The sequence below is a fragment of the Cyanistes caeruleus genome, chromosome 2 (assembly GCF_971803275.1).
Source record: "Cyanistes caeruleus chromosome 2, bCyaCae1.hap1.1, whole genome shotgun sequence".
Taxonomy (NCBI): Eukaryota; Metazoa; Chordata; class Aves; order Passeriformes; family Paridae; genus Cyanistes; species Cyanistes caeruleus.
In genome coordinates this window covers 81,136,904-81,150,231 of record NC_141702.1, presented here as the reverse complement: position 1 = coordinate 81,150,231, position 13,328 = coordinate 81,136,904, and the positions used below count along the sequence as shown (strand labels likewise).

Sequence of the window (13,328 nt, the reverse complement as noted above, 5' to 3'; positions counted from 1 at the left end):
AACTTAGAGGCTAAAACCTGCATTCCAGTGAGCTAGAAGTAGCTACCCTCATTTTTATTTGAACCCAGGATGTGAAGAGAAGACTCTAGTCCCAGAGCCTTCAGAGCACATGAGGGTAAAGGCAGCAGAAGTATGAGGCCCCCACTTCAAGAGCCCTGCTCTCCTCAAGTGTGGAGGTCATCACCCCGTGCCCTCTGCACACCCCAGCATCCCCCTGAGATGCCAGGGACACAAGGGAAAGATGGCTGCATGCTTCAAGCTATCCCAAGTGTCCCTCTTCTCTTAAGCTAAGCAGGCTCCAGCTCCAGCATCTTCACTCATCTGAAGCACCGACAAGCATCCCTGTGCACTTCTAACTCCACAAAGGGTAATAGTAATTAATTTTGGAGCAGTTTCTGAAGGACAAGAAACAGAGCTGTGAGGTGCAGCAGAAAAGCAGGTTAATAGCCAAGTAAGAAGGAGAGGGGAGAAAAAATTAGAATGGTATTGTTTATTGCAGTGTAATTTATATGATCTGGGTATTTGGGAAAAGGATAAATGACACAAAGGGAATACCTTGTGTAAAATGTTCTTCTCCTTAGTTGTTCTTGACTATTAGACAGAAGAGGCTCTATTTGTGTACTTTGCTCTCCACCATCTTAATTCTTCTGAAGCAAAAAAGATCCTTCCATTTTTTTCCTTCAAAATATGAGCTGCTGCAGACCAGGCCATTTCATTAGCCGTAAAAGCAGTGTCTTTTTTTCACCACTGTGCCCTTCTTAATCTCAGAGATGTCAGCATTCTCTTGGGATTCCTTGCTACATTCCTCAGTATTTGTCACTGCTTAATTTTTACACCAACTGAAATAATCTGGACATTACAAAATCTGGACATTACAAGCTTTTATACATAATATACAAGAGCATATTATGTCAATAATTTTTGGTTTTGCATCATATAGCAAATGTCCTATGTTTGCATCACTACATACATAATACACATTAACTTTAAAAAGGCCAAACTATTCACAGTTCAAGGGACTCCAACTAATCTTTTTTAAATGGATAGCAAGTGTGTATTCCATAGCAAATCAGTGTATTCCATTAATTCAGAGCTCTGCCTGCAATTTTTACAAAGATGACAAAACAGTGATATATTGGGAGTGTTGGGAAGGATTGATATTTGTTTCTAATCCATGAGAGATTGAAAATAGCTCATGCAAATGTGCAGTAGCACTTATCAGCTAGTGACACATGAAAATCTGAAAATCAATTGTGTGAAACTACACTGTTTGCAAAATCCCACAAATACAGGAAAAAAAAAAGTAGTAACAGAAAATCCAAATGGACATAAATTTCAGTGTGTAAAAAAGACCATTTTACTTAACATAGAATTAAAAAAAATCCAAATATGTAGTAATATTTGACAAGGTCTTAAGATATCTCATACTTCCTAAGTCAGGACACACTATTTTTTAGATCAAAGAGCAGTATTACACATCTGTCGTCCTTGTTATACTTCACTGCTAAAATGGAAAAGATCCTAAATTGAACCTGCCCTGTAATTCGCTAGTTAGCAAGAGAGAGCCTTGTTTTCTTGTGGCAAAATGTACTTTTACACTATCCTGGGGAACTGTACCTCTGTCCTAAGCCACTTGGCACTATGACCGCTTCTCGCCCTTACTGCAGGCACAGTGACACACCTATGGGGTCACTTCCAGCATGCCAAGTGCTTTAGCCCAGGCCTTAGCCCGGCCGAACCCACCGGGGTTGCGCCTGACGCCGCTCCGCACGGCCTCACAAGACGCCATTTTCCAGCGCACTTTCGAATCAATTCTTTCTCCGCCTCCCGCTTCCCGCTGCCACCCGGGGACTCTTCGCCCAGCTGCACACGTCGTCTTCTCCCGGTCCCACTCCAACACCCTGGGGTGCTCCCCCTGACAATCGGCTCTCCCCCATCTGCGGTGGGGGACATACATCCCCACATCCTTCAGGCTGGCCACGGTCCGCGAAGGATGCCATAACCTCCTTCCCCCACGAGGTGCTACCCACTGAGCGCGTTTGCATCTCCCAGCCCCGTTGCTTCTCTTTTAGCTTTAAACAGCTCGGCTCAGCCCCACGCGGCAGGGCCTCTCTCTCGGGACCTATGGCGCCGGGGACGCGAACCCTGCGGGAGCCGCGCCACTTCCCGGGGCCGCCCTCAGCCGCTGCCCTCAGCCCCGCCCGGCCCGGGCGCGCGCCCGCGCCGGGGAGCGGGCGGGCGGCGCGAGGCGGGGCGAGCGCCGGCGCCCCGCCCTCCCGGCCGCGTGCCCGCGCGCGCGCGCCCCCCACGCCGTGACCCATTTCGCCGAACAAAGGATTTGCGCTGGAATCTCGCTCAGCGCCGGGACCTAAAATGGCGCCAGCTCGCCCGCCCCCGCCCTTTCCGCGGGCGCCATAGAGACGGGGCGGGCGGAGCGGCCTCTCCTCGCCGCCGCTCTGTACGCGGGCGCAGCCCCGGCTCGCTGGTGTGGGCGGGAAGGTGCTGCCGCGGCATGGCGGGCGAGGGCGACTCTGAGCCGGGGAAGGTAATGGAGGACGAGGGGGGAGCGGCGAGGGGTGAGGAGGAGAATGAGGGTGATGATAAGAAGGAGGATGAGGAGGAGCTGCGCGGCACACGGCTGGCCGCGGCAGCCCCGCGCTGGGGACACGGGAGGTCATTGCAGTGACCGTCCCCCACACCGCTCCGCCTCGCTGTTTCACCGCCCGAGGAAATTATTAGGGAACAATACACGGAAACCCACGGCAGAGCTGAGGCTCTGCAGGGCCAGGTGGGTGGGGCGGGGGTTTGTGTCCCCCCGGGCCCCGCGGTGAGACTTTCTCTCGGTGGGCGAAACTCCGTGGTGAGACCGGAGGGTTCTTGAGGCCGGTGGTGGGACACATAACAAATGATGCCCAGCCTGGCAACAGGTGAGACGCTATTTTAAAAGGATGCATCACGCTGCATGGATGTAGCAGGGGTACCTTCTTAGCCAACAACAGCAACATATCAAGTGACTTCTTCCACACGAGAGCACTTGGAATTACTCATTAGGAGATACGACCAACATAGACTGCATCCTTTCTGTCTCGCTTGTACACAGGGACAGCTGATGGCTGTCCCTAGGGAACATGGGGATGCTAAAACTGACCATGGGGATTTCCATGCTTGCCATCCCCATTACCACAGTGACACAATGACTGGTCTCACAGAGTTGCCAGCCCTCCACAAGCAGTTGTTCACTGTAGTACTCCATCTTCAAAATCTGCTTTGACCAAATGGAGCACCTTCACGACAAAATAAAACAATCACCTTTGATGAATTTTATAAAGTTGCACACATGGTTCTTCATGCTCTAAATGATTCAACACAATAGAATGAAACATGTTCTTACACTGTCCCTGACCAAAGGTTTGAAAGCAGAACAATGTGCAGGTGTTACTGAGGGGCAGCCACCTTGACCCAGGTGCCCAGCCCCTGCCTAGACGTAGGGTTAGGTCATAGATTAGTGGTTTGTAAATGTTTTTATTCAGTATAAGGTTCTCTACTACATGCTCATTCTCTAGTAACTTCTTTCAAGCATATTTGCTGTTTCGGGCACTAAAATTACATGGCTAGCTGCATACTTGACTGTAACCTTCCTTGTTTGTTATGATGTAACAAAAATACCAGATTCTTAAGGGTCTTCTCCCTTCCTTTTTTGGGGAATGTAAAGATAAAAAGTGAAGTAGTTATTTTTTAATATTCAGTAGAAAGGATGGATCAACAGTTTTGTGCAAAACTATATTATGTAAATTAATAGTTAACTCTTCCAGAAACATCCCTGATATATCTGTATTTGTTCACTTTTGGTCAGCTATAACCCTGGAGGTGGTAAGTTCTCAACTGGTTATACCTGACTACTAAGATAAAAAGCCAGTTTTACAGTGGAGTTGGCATCATAGACTTCTACAGAAGTGATTTTTTTAAATTAATGGTTGGATTTGTTTTTTTATTTTGTCTTACAGTCCTTTAAACTCCTGGGATTTCTTGATGTTCAAAATGTCCCATGTGCACGAGAATCAGTGCTCTATGGTTCCCTGGGGTCTTTAGTTATGGGTCTTGGACATTTTTTAGCAACTAGTAAGTACTTCTTTTGGGTTTTGTATATCTATTTGCAAGAAAAAAATAACTTCTATTTGCTGTTGGGTATTATTAATAATGAGAAGTCATACAAGTTGTTTTCTCTAACTTACAGAGAAACTATCTAACTTACTATCTCTAACATAAGATTTTTTGCTTTTTTTTTCAGGTAGAGTTAGAAGATCTTGTGATGTTGCAGTTGGTGGCTTTATTTGCACAATGTTAGGATACTGGTATGTAAAATGCTCCTTCAATTTTGACAGGCCTGTGTTGGCTGAATTGTACAACATGATCCCTGTATTTCAGTTTTCTGAAACAGTGTTTCATGTTGTCTTTGAAACCACCTTAAAAAGCCTGCCTAGCAAAGCGTCTTCTTCCTTCTCCCCAAAATACTTACTGTCTTTAAAGGAAAACATTTCAATGTGTTTGAATGTTTATATTTATATTTTAAATACTTTGTATTGTTTCTTGAATCCTAAACAATCAAACCCCCCCCACACACACTTATTTCCATTTTTCTTAATTCTTTTTTTCCTTTGCATATCCCATTCTCGTGTCTTAGTTCCAAAACCAGCATGCTGAATTTTACTAGCATTATCACATGTGGTTGTAACTTGTCAGCTGCCTGAATGACTCTGTTTTGATACTGCTACTCATATAAAACAGGGAATTGTGCTTTCTTTTTATCCCCTCCTCTAGGTTTTACTGCAGGTACAACCTGGCCAAGCAAAGGATCCGGCAAAGAATGCTTAAAGAAGGAATGAGAAACAGAGTTTTATTTGAAGGCAGTTATCTTGATCCAGAAAAGGGAAAAACGGGCGGTGAAAGAAGCGATTCATAGGTTGCTCTGGAGGAGTTGTGGTTTAATACATCTTTGGGAAAAGGCAGTCCATAAACAAGTCAGTCTACACTGCAAGCCTGTGAGGTGTCTAAAGCTGGTAAACAGTGGTTATCCTAGCAAATCTGAGCAGGAAATTCATAGTGAATCTGTTAAATCTGCACAAGCCTTGCTTTGTTTCATGTATGTATGTATGTGACTGCACACATTTAGAATGATGTTAAACATCTGGGAGCTCATGTGTTCTCTTGCAGGTCTCAGAGGATTAGTGAGACAGTGATTTGGGAGTGCTTTAACTTCCATTATAAACAGAGTGTGGTTTGCTTTAGCAAAGTTGTAATTACATCTCATTTAAATACAGGAAAATATTTCCATCACCTGTTGATGTGTATCAACAAATGTATCCTTCAGGGCTATTATTAACAGTGCTGTTTGTAAAACAGGAATATTTAAACAATAGAAGAAGGCTTTGCTTGTGCAAGATGGGTTATATCAGCAGCCTTTGTAAGATTTCAGCTGCAGGATAACCAGATAATTTACACACACTGTGAAGCTGAAGGATTTCCATCTTTGTTCTGTCTGTTTGAAACTATGAATAAAATCACACTTCAGAGCAGTCTAAACTATGTAAGTAAATAATTTTTTACTTCATTAAAAATCTTGCTACTTAAGACAGTCCCCTACTACATGTGGAATAATTTACATTATTTGTAAGTAGCAATGTTTGTTTTTTATTTTTTTTTTCTTTATTCTACTTAACTATTTCACTGTACATTTTTCAGTTAAAAGCAATATCACTGCATAATTTCAAGGAAACCATCTTATTTGGAAATACAGTGTTAGGTCTAATAGCATATTGGTAAAAAGATGAGTGATGACATCACTCACTTGCTTCTGCCTGCATGAGTGACACAATGTTTTCATTTTTTCATATCATAATTTATGGTCTATTATGCTGTAAGCACTTTCTGATCTAAAGGCATTTCATCAAGCAAAAACAGTCCTTTTCCCCCACCCTGTATTTTGTCTGAGAGAGTTGTTGATCTGTTATTAACTCACATTGGTGCAGGGAGGTTTGGGAATCCATATGTAAACAGCAGCATTGCTCCACTTACTTATTTGGAAATATACTTGAGAGCACTAAATAAACGTGCTATTTACACTGAGAAAATGAAACTTTTACCCTCTGTGGATTAGCCTTTTATAAGAAGAAAACAAACCTATATACTCTAATTCCTTTTTGCCCCTCTTTTCCTCATGTTTCTTCTGGAGGAAACAAAGATAAATTTTACTGGGGACATTGACTTCAATATTTTTATAAAAAGTCTTCAGAAGAATTAATGCAATGAAATGCTTCAAGTCTTCACCACTAAATCCAAAGTGAGAAGTTAATTGGTAGCTAATTCAGAAGGGAAAAATGTTTCCCCTGGTTCTGTGTTGGGTTGGGGGGGCCAAGGGAATGGGAGGCTCCTTCTCCTTGGGGTGGGAGCTGTTGCTTCATAAAGCCCTTGGAGTGGCAGTGGGAAACCGAGCGAGCCATGAGGCTGGTCTGTAACAAGCTCCTGTTTTAATACATGGTTGAGTTCTTTCCTATCTGACCTAAGAAAAGAAAGTGCAACCTAAGCAGGGGGTCTTTTGGCTGAAGGGTCATAGGTCAGATGGGGGTATTTAGGCAACAAAAGCACAGGGATGAAAATTTACTCTTTGGCAAAGAGCAGTTGTAGAGAAAGAAGAGAAGGGTGTTTTGTGCTGATGGGAAAGAAGTTAGCATGTGCATAATGGCATCCTTCAAAACACACAAACACTGTGACTGCTGAGAAAGTAGCAGCAGCCTTATGATGCTGTGTAAGTCAAAAAAGTCTGGGCAAAATTTCAGCGTTAAATCCTCTCTGGTGTTAATTGGTGGTGGTACAAGTTACTGCATTGAAGGATATTAGCCAAATAGCAGCTTAACTACAGTTTTAGCAATAACTGTGAAATGCTAGATGTATCTGCATTGCGTAGATAAGCCATCTAATACTTCTGCTTCACTGTGCAGAGTGTGAAATGAGCATGCCAGATGTTCACAGAAAAACTGGGGAAGAGGCAATGTGCAGGCAGCCTGGCCAGCACATTGGAGCTTCAGTGTTTACTAAAACTTGAGGTGGAATTAACTACAAGTCAAGGCCTTTGTGGAATAGGGCAGGGATATAAGATAAGGAAGCAGTGAGCAGGACTCAGTTGTTGTGAAAGGGGGGGTCTGCAACAGCAGATGGAAGAATGCTCTCGGTCAAACAGGCAGGGGGAAAGGTCTGGCATAATTCCTTAAGTGTTGGCTCCAGCTGCTTCTGTGCCAGATATGGAGAGCAAATTGAAAGTGACTGATGGGTTACCCCAGTTAAAGAGTGAGAGACAGGATAAAACAAAAAAAAATATCAAAGCTACTAGTTGTCATAAATTAGGATACATTGACAAGAAAACAAAAATTTCTGTTACTTAAGTAATTGTAACATTTGAAAACAATGACATAATTATTTTTTTAAAATTAGTGAGTTGTATCCCTATTTATCTGTTACTGCTAATTTCCTAAGTTTCAACTCATGGGTGGAAATATGGAGCACACCTCTGTGTTTTATTACCAGACTTGAAATGTAAAAAGTATTGCAGCTAATGACAGATAGGATAGTGTTTGCTTTGCTTTGCCTAAATTAAAACTTACCAGAGAGTTACTAGGAAGGAAAAGAAATAGTAATTTTGAAGATGTTTGGTTTTCTGCCCCCTCAGAATAAACCATAAAAAGGGAGAGAATAAAGTATAGCAGCTTTGAAACCGTAAGGTGTTAAAACCCCGTTTATTTTACCGACAATAATGTTACTTGGTCACTGAACAGTGACAGACAAGCAGTTGAGTTTTTATCCCTGAAGTTAGTGAAATCCTTCCTTTAAGCAACCTAAACCACCGGCAAAATCAAGAGATGGGTTTATGGCCCCATTGCTCCTCCACTCCTTTCTCTTCCTGTTCCCCACCGTAGCGATACTCTGGGAAAAGGTGTTTGCAGCCTCCTCCAGCAGGAACCCACATTTGGGACCCCAGCAGTGGCCAGAGGCCACCTGTGCAAGGTGCATCCTGCAGGTCCTTCGAGAAGGGAAGTTGCTGTGGAGACTGTGAAACATTGAGATCTAAGGTTAATTGTCAGCCCCATTCCCAGGGCTGTGTGTGATCAGGTGGCCTCTGCTCTTCGGTGCCTCTCACAGAAGCAAATATCCTTCTTCAGCCATTGACAGATGCAATATGCTCAAAACTCAGAAAACTTTCTGGAGGTGACAGCAGAGGCAATTACAGTTGCTCTCCCAAATTTGTCATTTATCTCTTTACCCAAGCAGAGGTTTTTGGGGAGGTAGGGGGAGATATCACTGCATTTTGCAGGCTTCCAGACTCTCTGTGTGTCACCACCCACCCAAGTCCTCAAGTGCTGCAAAGGAAAGGTCATCTCCTGTCACTGAGCCTGGCTTTTTATTTGGGTCTGGAGGAAGTGTGTTTGTTATTTTTGGTATAAGCAATCCAGGTAACAATGAAGCACTGTGTGAATTGAGCTGCAATGAGCTCCCAAGCAAAAGATTTTCTTCAGCTTAGTAGGCTAATTCCCGTACTTCTCTTGTTCCTATCCAGACATTCAGCTCAAGAGCTCAGTACCCATGAAAGTTGTTTGCTTGCTCCATATAACTCTTGAAACAAATATGTTGTTCTTGCCTTGGAAAACTGATCAAAACAAAGTTTTACAGTATATTCAGATGCTCAAGAAGGTGATCCCTTGATTTTGTTTTTTTTTCCTTGAGTGAAAAACCAAGAACTAATTCCCTATCAGAAGTGGAACTGAGGTTTAGTTAATATGACTCAAGGCCTTAGAGCAGGTAACTTTCTTACGCTTAAAATTAAAATGTTACATGAAGAACATGCAGCTCCTAAACCTTCAAATGGTGGTGGAGGAGGAGGCTAATGAGAGGTAGAACCTGGGATGACACAGTTTGAGCAAAACACAGACTTTTGTTCATGGCTAACAGCACCCTGACTAAGGGTAGCTCCCCTCTTTTTCACACAGTCCTTTGTTTTTTTTCTGCTTGAGTTCATAGTTTGCCTGAGAGCCGTCCAGCAGGGGGTCTGCCTGTTCCTGTGAGAATAGGTCACAGCATCCTTATGTCTGCTTGTTTTCAAGATTAAGAGCAGTTTGTTCTGAGGCTATTTTAATCCTGCCAGCTTCTGTCATCTATCATGAGCAAGAGTGCGTCAAAACCCTCAGCTCTCCTGAACATGCCAGGAGCCCTCTGGCAGTACCTAAAATGTACCATGGGAGTGGATGATTACCACTGCAGGGATCTTTCTCTTTTAACTGGCCACAGCTCAAAAAATACCCAGATTGTGGTGATCTATTTAACAGAAATAAAGATTCCTCTTTTTCCTGCTCTGGAGAGAAGGAAGCACATGCTTTGCATATTTTTGAAACTCCTTGTTTATTTTGTCAAATGCAGTAACAAATAGCAGCAGGTGTGCTCTCAGCCAATGTGAGCTTTCCCCCTAGACAACAGATCCTCATCTCTGCTCTTGGTGGCAAATGGCTTGTGCTAACTCTGGTGCTCCCGTGTGCTTTCATCCATGACACATCTTGGCCTTCAATCCTGCATATACATGCATGGCAGGTCTTTGGGGTTTATTTACAAGCTTTACAACTCTGGCTGATATTCATGCTTTCTGTCATCCAGGTCAAGAGTTCCTACCACCTTTACCTTTGCCAGGTGGCCACAAGGAGAGATCTTTCTCCACCATGTCATCACTGTGACACTGCATAGATTCTGTGGAAACAGGATGAGATGCATGAAGCCCGCTTTCCCATTGCTCTTTGTTATATTACTTAAGCAATTAAAGGGAAACTAATACCCCTCCTTTTGTTCAGGCTCTGGCTGAGATAGTGGCAATATCTCTGAAGATGAAAAGCCAATAACAGGTTTGTTATTGGGCTGATACATTACCACAAATGGCTGTTGCAGGAGTCCTTCACAGAGCAAGTACAAAGCAAAAAAAAAAAAATTCTAACAGCCTGTTCCTCAAAATAAAGGGGAAAATACCCTATTCAGACCCCCAGAAGAAATCTGGAGCTACCAGTGATTGTTACAGGCTGTGCATATAATGCTTTCATCCAATATTTAAAGCCCTTGAGGGCCGTCCTGAGGCAGCACGGGGAGGCCGTGACAGAACTTGCTTGACTTGGTTTCTTAGCTCTGATAGTATCCCAGTGTCGTATTCTTCCCTTACTGCCTACTGAGACTCCCAGATGGATAAAAAGAGCTCAGCCTTTTCTTCCTAAACCTCACAAGGTCCCGCTGAACCAGTACTGTAGAGGGCTTCTTACCCCCACTAACAAGCACAACGGCCCCTCTCCTTCCCAAAAGCCAGTCAGCATTAATTTCTACTCCAAAATGTTTCTAGCACCATTCATCCTTCTGCTGGGAACAATGTACCTCAGTCTGTACATCTCTGTCACCCACACCTGTGCTCTCAAAGAAACTTATCTCGAGAGCACCTAAGTGGTCACAGAGTGGTCACCTAGCAGATGGCCAGGAAGCCGCTCCCTCGGAGCGCTGCTGGCTTCCAGCAGAGCCAGGGATCCCCCGGCACACAAGCGGCACACAGCTCCCCGCGCTTCAGGGATGCTGGGAATGCCACAAACCGCAGCTCTGTGCGAAGTCACACACTCCTGGTATGGCACCAAAACGGACAAAATTCGGAGGGGTTCGGATACTGATATAGCAGTAGCACTGTCCGTCTGCTGACGGCCTCCTGTGGGATCCGTGCTAATTGGAATACAGCCACCATTTAAGGAGGAGCCCATGCACTCCCTTCCCCCACCAGCCCTTCAGTTGCTTTCAGCACTGTAATCTTCCCTGGTTTGTTCTGGAACTAGAGAAGGATGCTTGTACTTGGTAAATCATGGACCTTTCAAGGCAGTAAGTACCTATAAAACCAAGATCATTCCTGAAAACTTTTCTTCATTGTCTGCATGAGGATCTGCTGAAAGAAACGGTTGGAGTCTCTCGTTTCCCTTATGCGGGTGTTTCCTTAAAGGAAAAAAATAAAAAGGGACTGGCCGGCTGCCAGGCGGTGGAGGCACATAAATATCCCGGGGCTGTGCCAACGCAGGCGCTGAAGCAGCAGCAGCAGCAGCAGCAGCAGCAGCAGCAGCCGCCCCCTCCCAGGAATGTCCGGGAGCTGCTGGGGGGATGCTGATTTTCAGGAAGTGTCTCCCTGTCTCCACCACCTTCTCCACCGCCAAGCAGACTGTGGAGATTTCTCAGGGCTGGGCTCAGCGTGCAGCCCTGCGGACCGGAGCACTGGATCACAGTGATTGCTCTCACCTCCTTTTCTTTGGAGGAAGCAGCTCCTATCGCAGCCACATATGGGAACCAGCCAGTCATCTCGAGCTTTGGCAGCTGGTGCCATGCTTGGGGGGCACTGCTCCACACAGGAGATACTTCTCCTTGTAACAAAGGAGCAGGCAAGTTCATGCAAAACGTGTGATTGATGGAATATCCTGTGTCTGGAATCCAAATACCCAGATTGTTACATTTAAATGTTGTGTTTACTGAAGTTTTTTATTGTGTTTCAATACTGAAGTATTGAAATAGTTCTTATTGAACTGTCACAGCTGCTTTCTCCAAGGTCTCTCAGACTAAATAGGGCCAACACACAAGATATTTAATTTGCACAAGTAACTTACAATTAATGTTTCTTTTTGAGGTGCTTGTCTCACTATTCAACAATAGATGTTTCTATGATTCTATAATTATTCTATTCTAATTATTATTGTTGTTGTTGTTGTTTTATAGGGCAGCTGCTTGCCTAATGGAGTGTCCACTAGAGGCTGGGAAGCAGCTAGCTGACTAGCAGCCCAGCTGAAGAGGATGGGACTTAGAGTGGCTGCCAAGTTGAATGTGGGCCAGGAGAGTGTTCTCTCTGTAAATAAGTCAAACTGCAGTCTGGACTCCATCAGGAAATATGTGGCCAGTGAATGAAGGGATGCACTTATTCACCAGTACTGACACTGCTGAGCAGTGCATCTAATATTGCTGTTCTGCTTTGGGTTTCTTGCCCAACAAGGATGTCAAAAAAATGTAGAGGCTCCAGTGATGGGCTCCCAAGGTGTCCACAGAGCTCAAGGCCTGCCCTCTGGAGAGACAGTGGAAGGAGTTGGATTTAGTCTGTGGGGTGAGCTAATAAGAGCCTAGTTATCTTATTATCTGCAGGACAGTTACAAAGGTGGAGCCAAACATCTGATAGCTGCAGGAGATGTGGCAGGGGCAATGGCCATGAACTCCAGCTTGGGAGCTCCAGGCCAGACAGAAGGACAGGCCTGGTTTATTCTGATGGCAGTGCACTGGGCAGCCCAGAAAGGCCATATAATTTTCACCCTTTGCAGGTTTTCAAGCGTCATTTAGACAAAGCCCCAGCTGACCTGAGCATAGTTGCCAGTCCTGCCACAAGTGGGAGGATGGACTCCATGTCCAGAAGCAAATCCCTGTGATTCTGCAGCCTACAGAGAGACAGAGAATCTTCAAAACCCAAGGCAGAAAAAGCCCAGTGCCATGCAGAGGACAATCTGACTCATTCAAGAGCATCCCTTTTTGCCTTCAGGAATTGTTCTCTCCAATGCAGTGCTCCCAGGCTGTGTGGGAGGCCCCACAGCATCGCAGGTGCTCTGGCAGCAGCAGGGAGCACACAGCGGACAAGACAAGGTGTGCAGCATGTGGAGCTGCCAGGCTTTGGGTACACAGCTCTGCTGCTCACAACCTGCATGTGATGCTGCTTGTGGACTCACCTCGGGTAGCTCAACTTTTCTGAGTCTTGTCTCTCAGCATGATGTGTGCAAACCCCAAGTGTCACTTCTTTCAGAAAAAGATATTACAAGTAAATACCTCCTTTGAAACTTACTAATTTCTTTCCTCCATCTCTCACTACTTTCTTACTGCAAATACAGAAGTCCTTTTATAATATTTATATATATATATAATATTATATAATTATATACTATTATAATATTATAATTTTATAATATAAAGCTTATCTCACCTGCTTGTTCGACAGCTCCCCAAAGCCGCAAGTTCAGCGGAGCCCAAATACAACTCTAACTTACACATGAGTAGGTTACATGGAAACTGAAAAGAGAGAATCAGACCTTTCCTGCATCTCCCACCTTGTAAACAATCACTGGTATTTTAAGTGCATATTTATGTCCAGGGAGATACTCAGTACCATTCTGGGCCTTTTAATTTTGTAACTGTCCTGGGCATCAGCACCATTTCAGAACTCCCCATGTCTAAGGCAAACAAATCTTTGTTAATAC

At 44.4% G+C, this 13,328-nt stretch overlaps 1 protein-coding gene and 1 long non-coding RNA gene across 2 annotated transcripts; one reads left to right on the top strand and one right to left on the bottom strand.

Annotated features, from left to right (window-relative positions):
• Positions 1 to 2,256: 2,256 nt before the first annotated feature.
• Positions 2,257 to 5,628, top strand: COX20 (cytochrome c oxidase assembly factor COX20). Its single transcript, XM_023948506.2, has 4 exons — positions 2,257 to 2,545; positions 4,005 to 4,119; positions 4,289 to 4,352; positions 4,819 to 5,628. Exons 1-4 carry the CDS (start codon positions 2,513 to 2,515, stop codon positions 4,958 to 4,960), a joined length of 354 nt encoding a protein of 117 aa, XP_023804274.2. The 5' UTR covers positions 2,257 to 2,512; the 3' UTR covers positions 4,961 to 5,628.
• A 1,165-nt stretch (positions 5,629 to 6,793) lies between these two features.
• On the bottom strand, positions 6,794 to 10,838 carry LOC111945873 (uncharacterized). The gene is made up of 2 exons (XR_002871859.2): positions 10,659 to 10,838; positions 6,794 to 9,783 (listed from the first exon to the last, which is right to left on the bottom strand). It is a non-coding gene; the product is annotated as an uncharacterized LOC111945873 (long non-coding RNA).
• Positions 10,839 to 13,328: the final 2,490 nt, after the last annotated feature.

Bases quoted from the DNA above. Each gene is read 5' to 3' on its own strand.
- COX20 (XM_023948506.2), top strand. From the start codon at position 2,513: ATGGCGGGCGAGGGCGACTCTGAGCCGGGGAAG. The intron at 4,120-4,288 runs GTAAGTACTTCT...TTTTTTTTTCAG, and splicing joins TGGACATTTTTTAGCAACTA to GTAGAGTTAGAAGATCTTGT. The intron at 4,353-4,818 runs GTATGTAAAATG...CCCCTCCTCTAG, and splicing joins TGCACAATGTTAGGATACTG to GTTTTACTGCAGGTACAACC.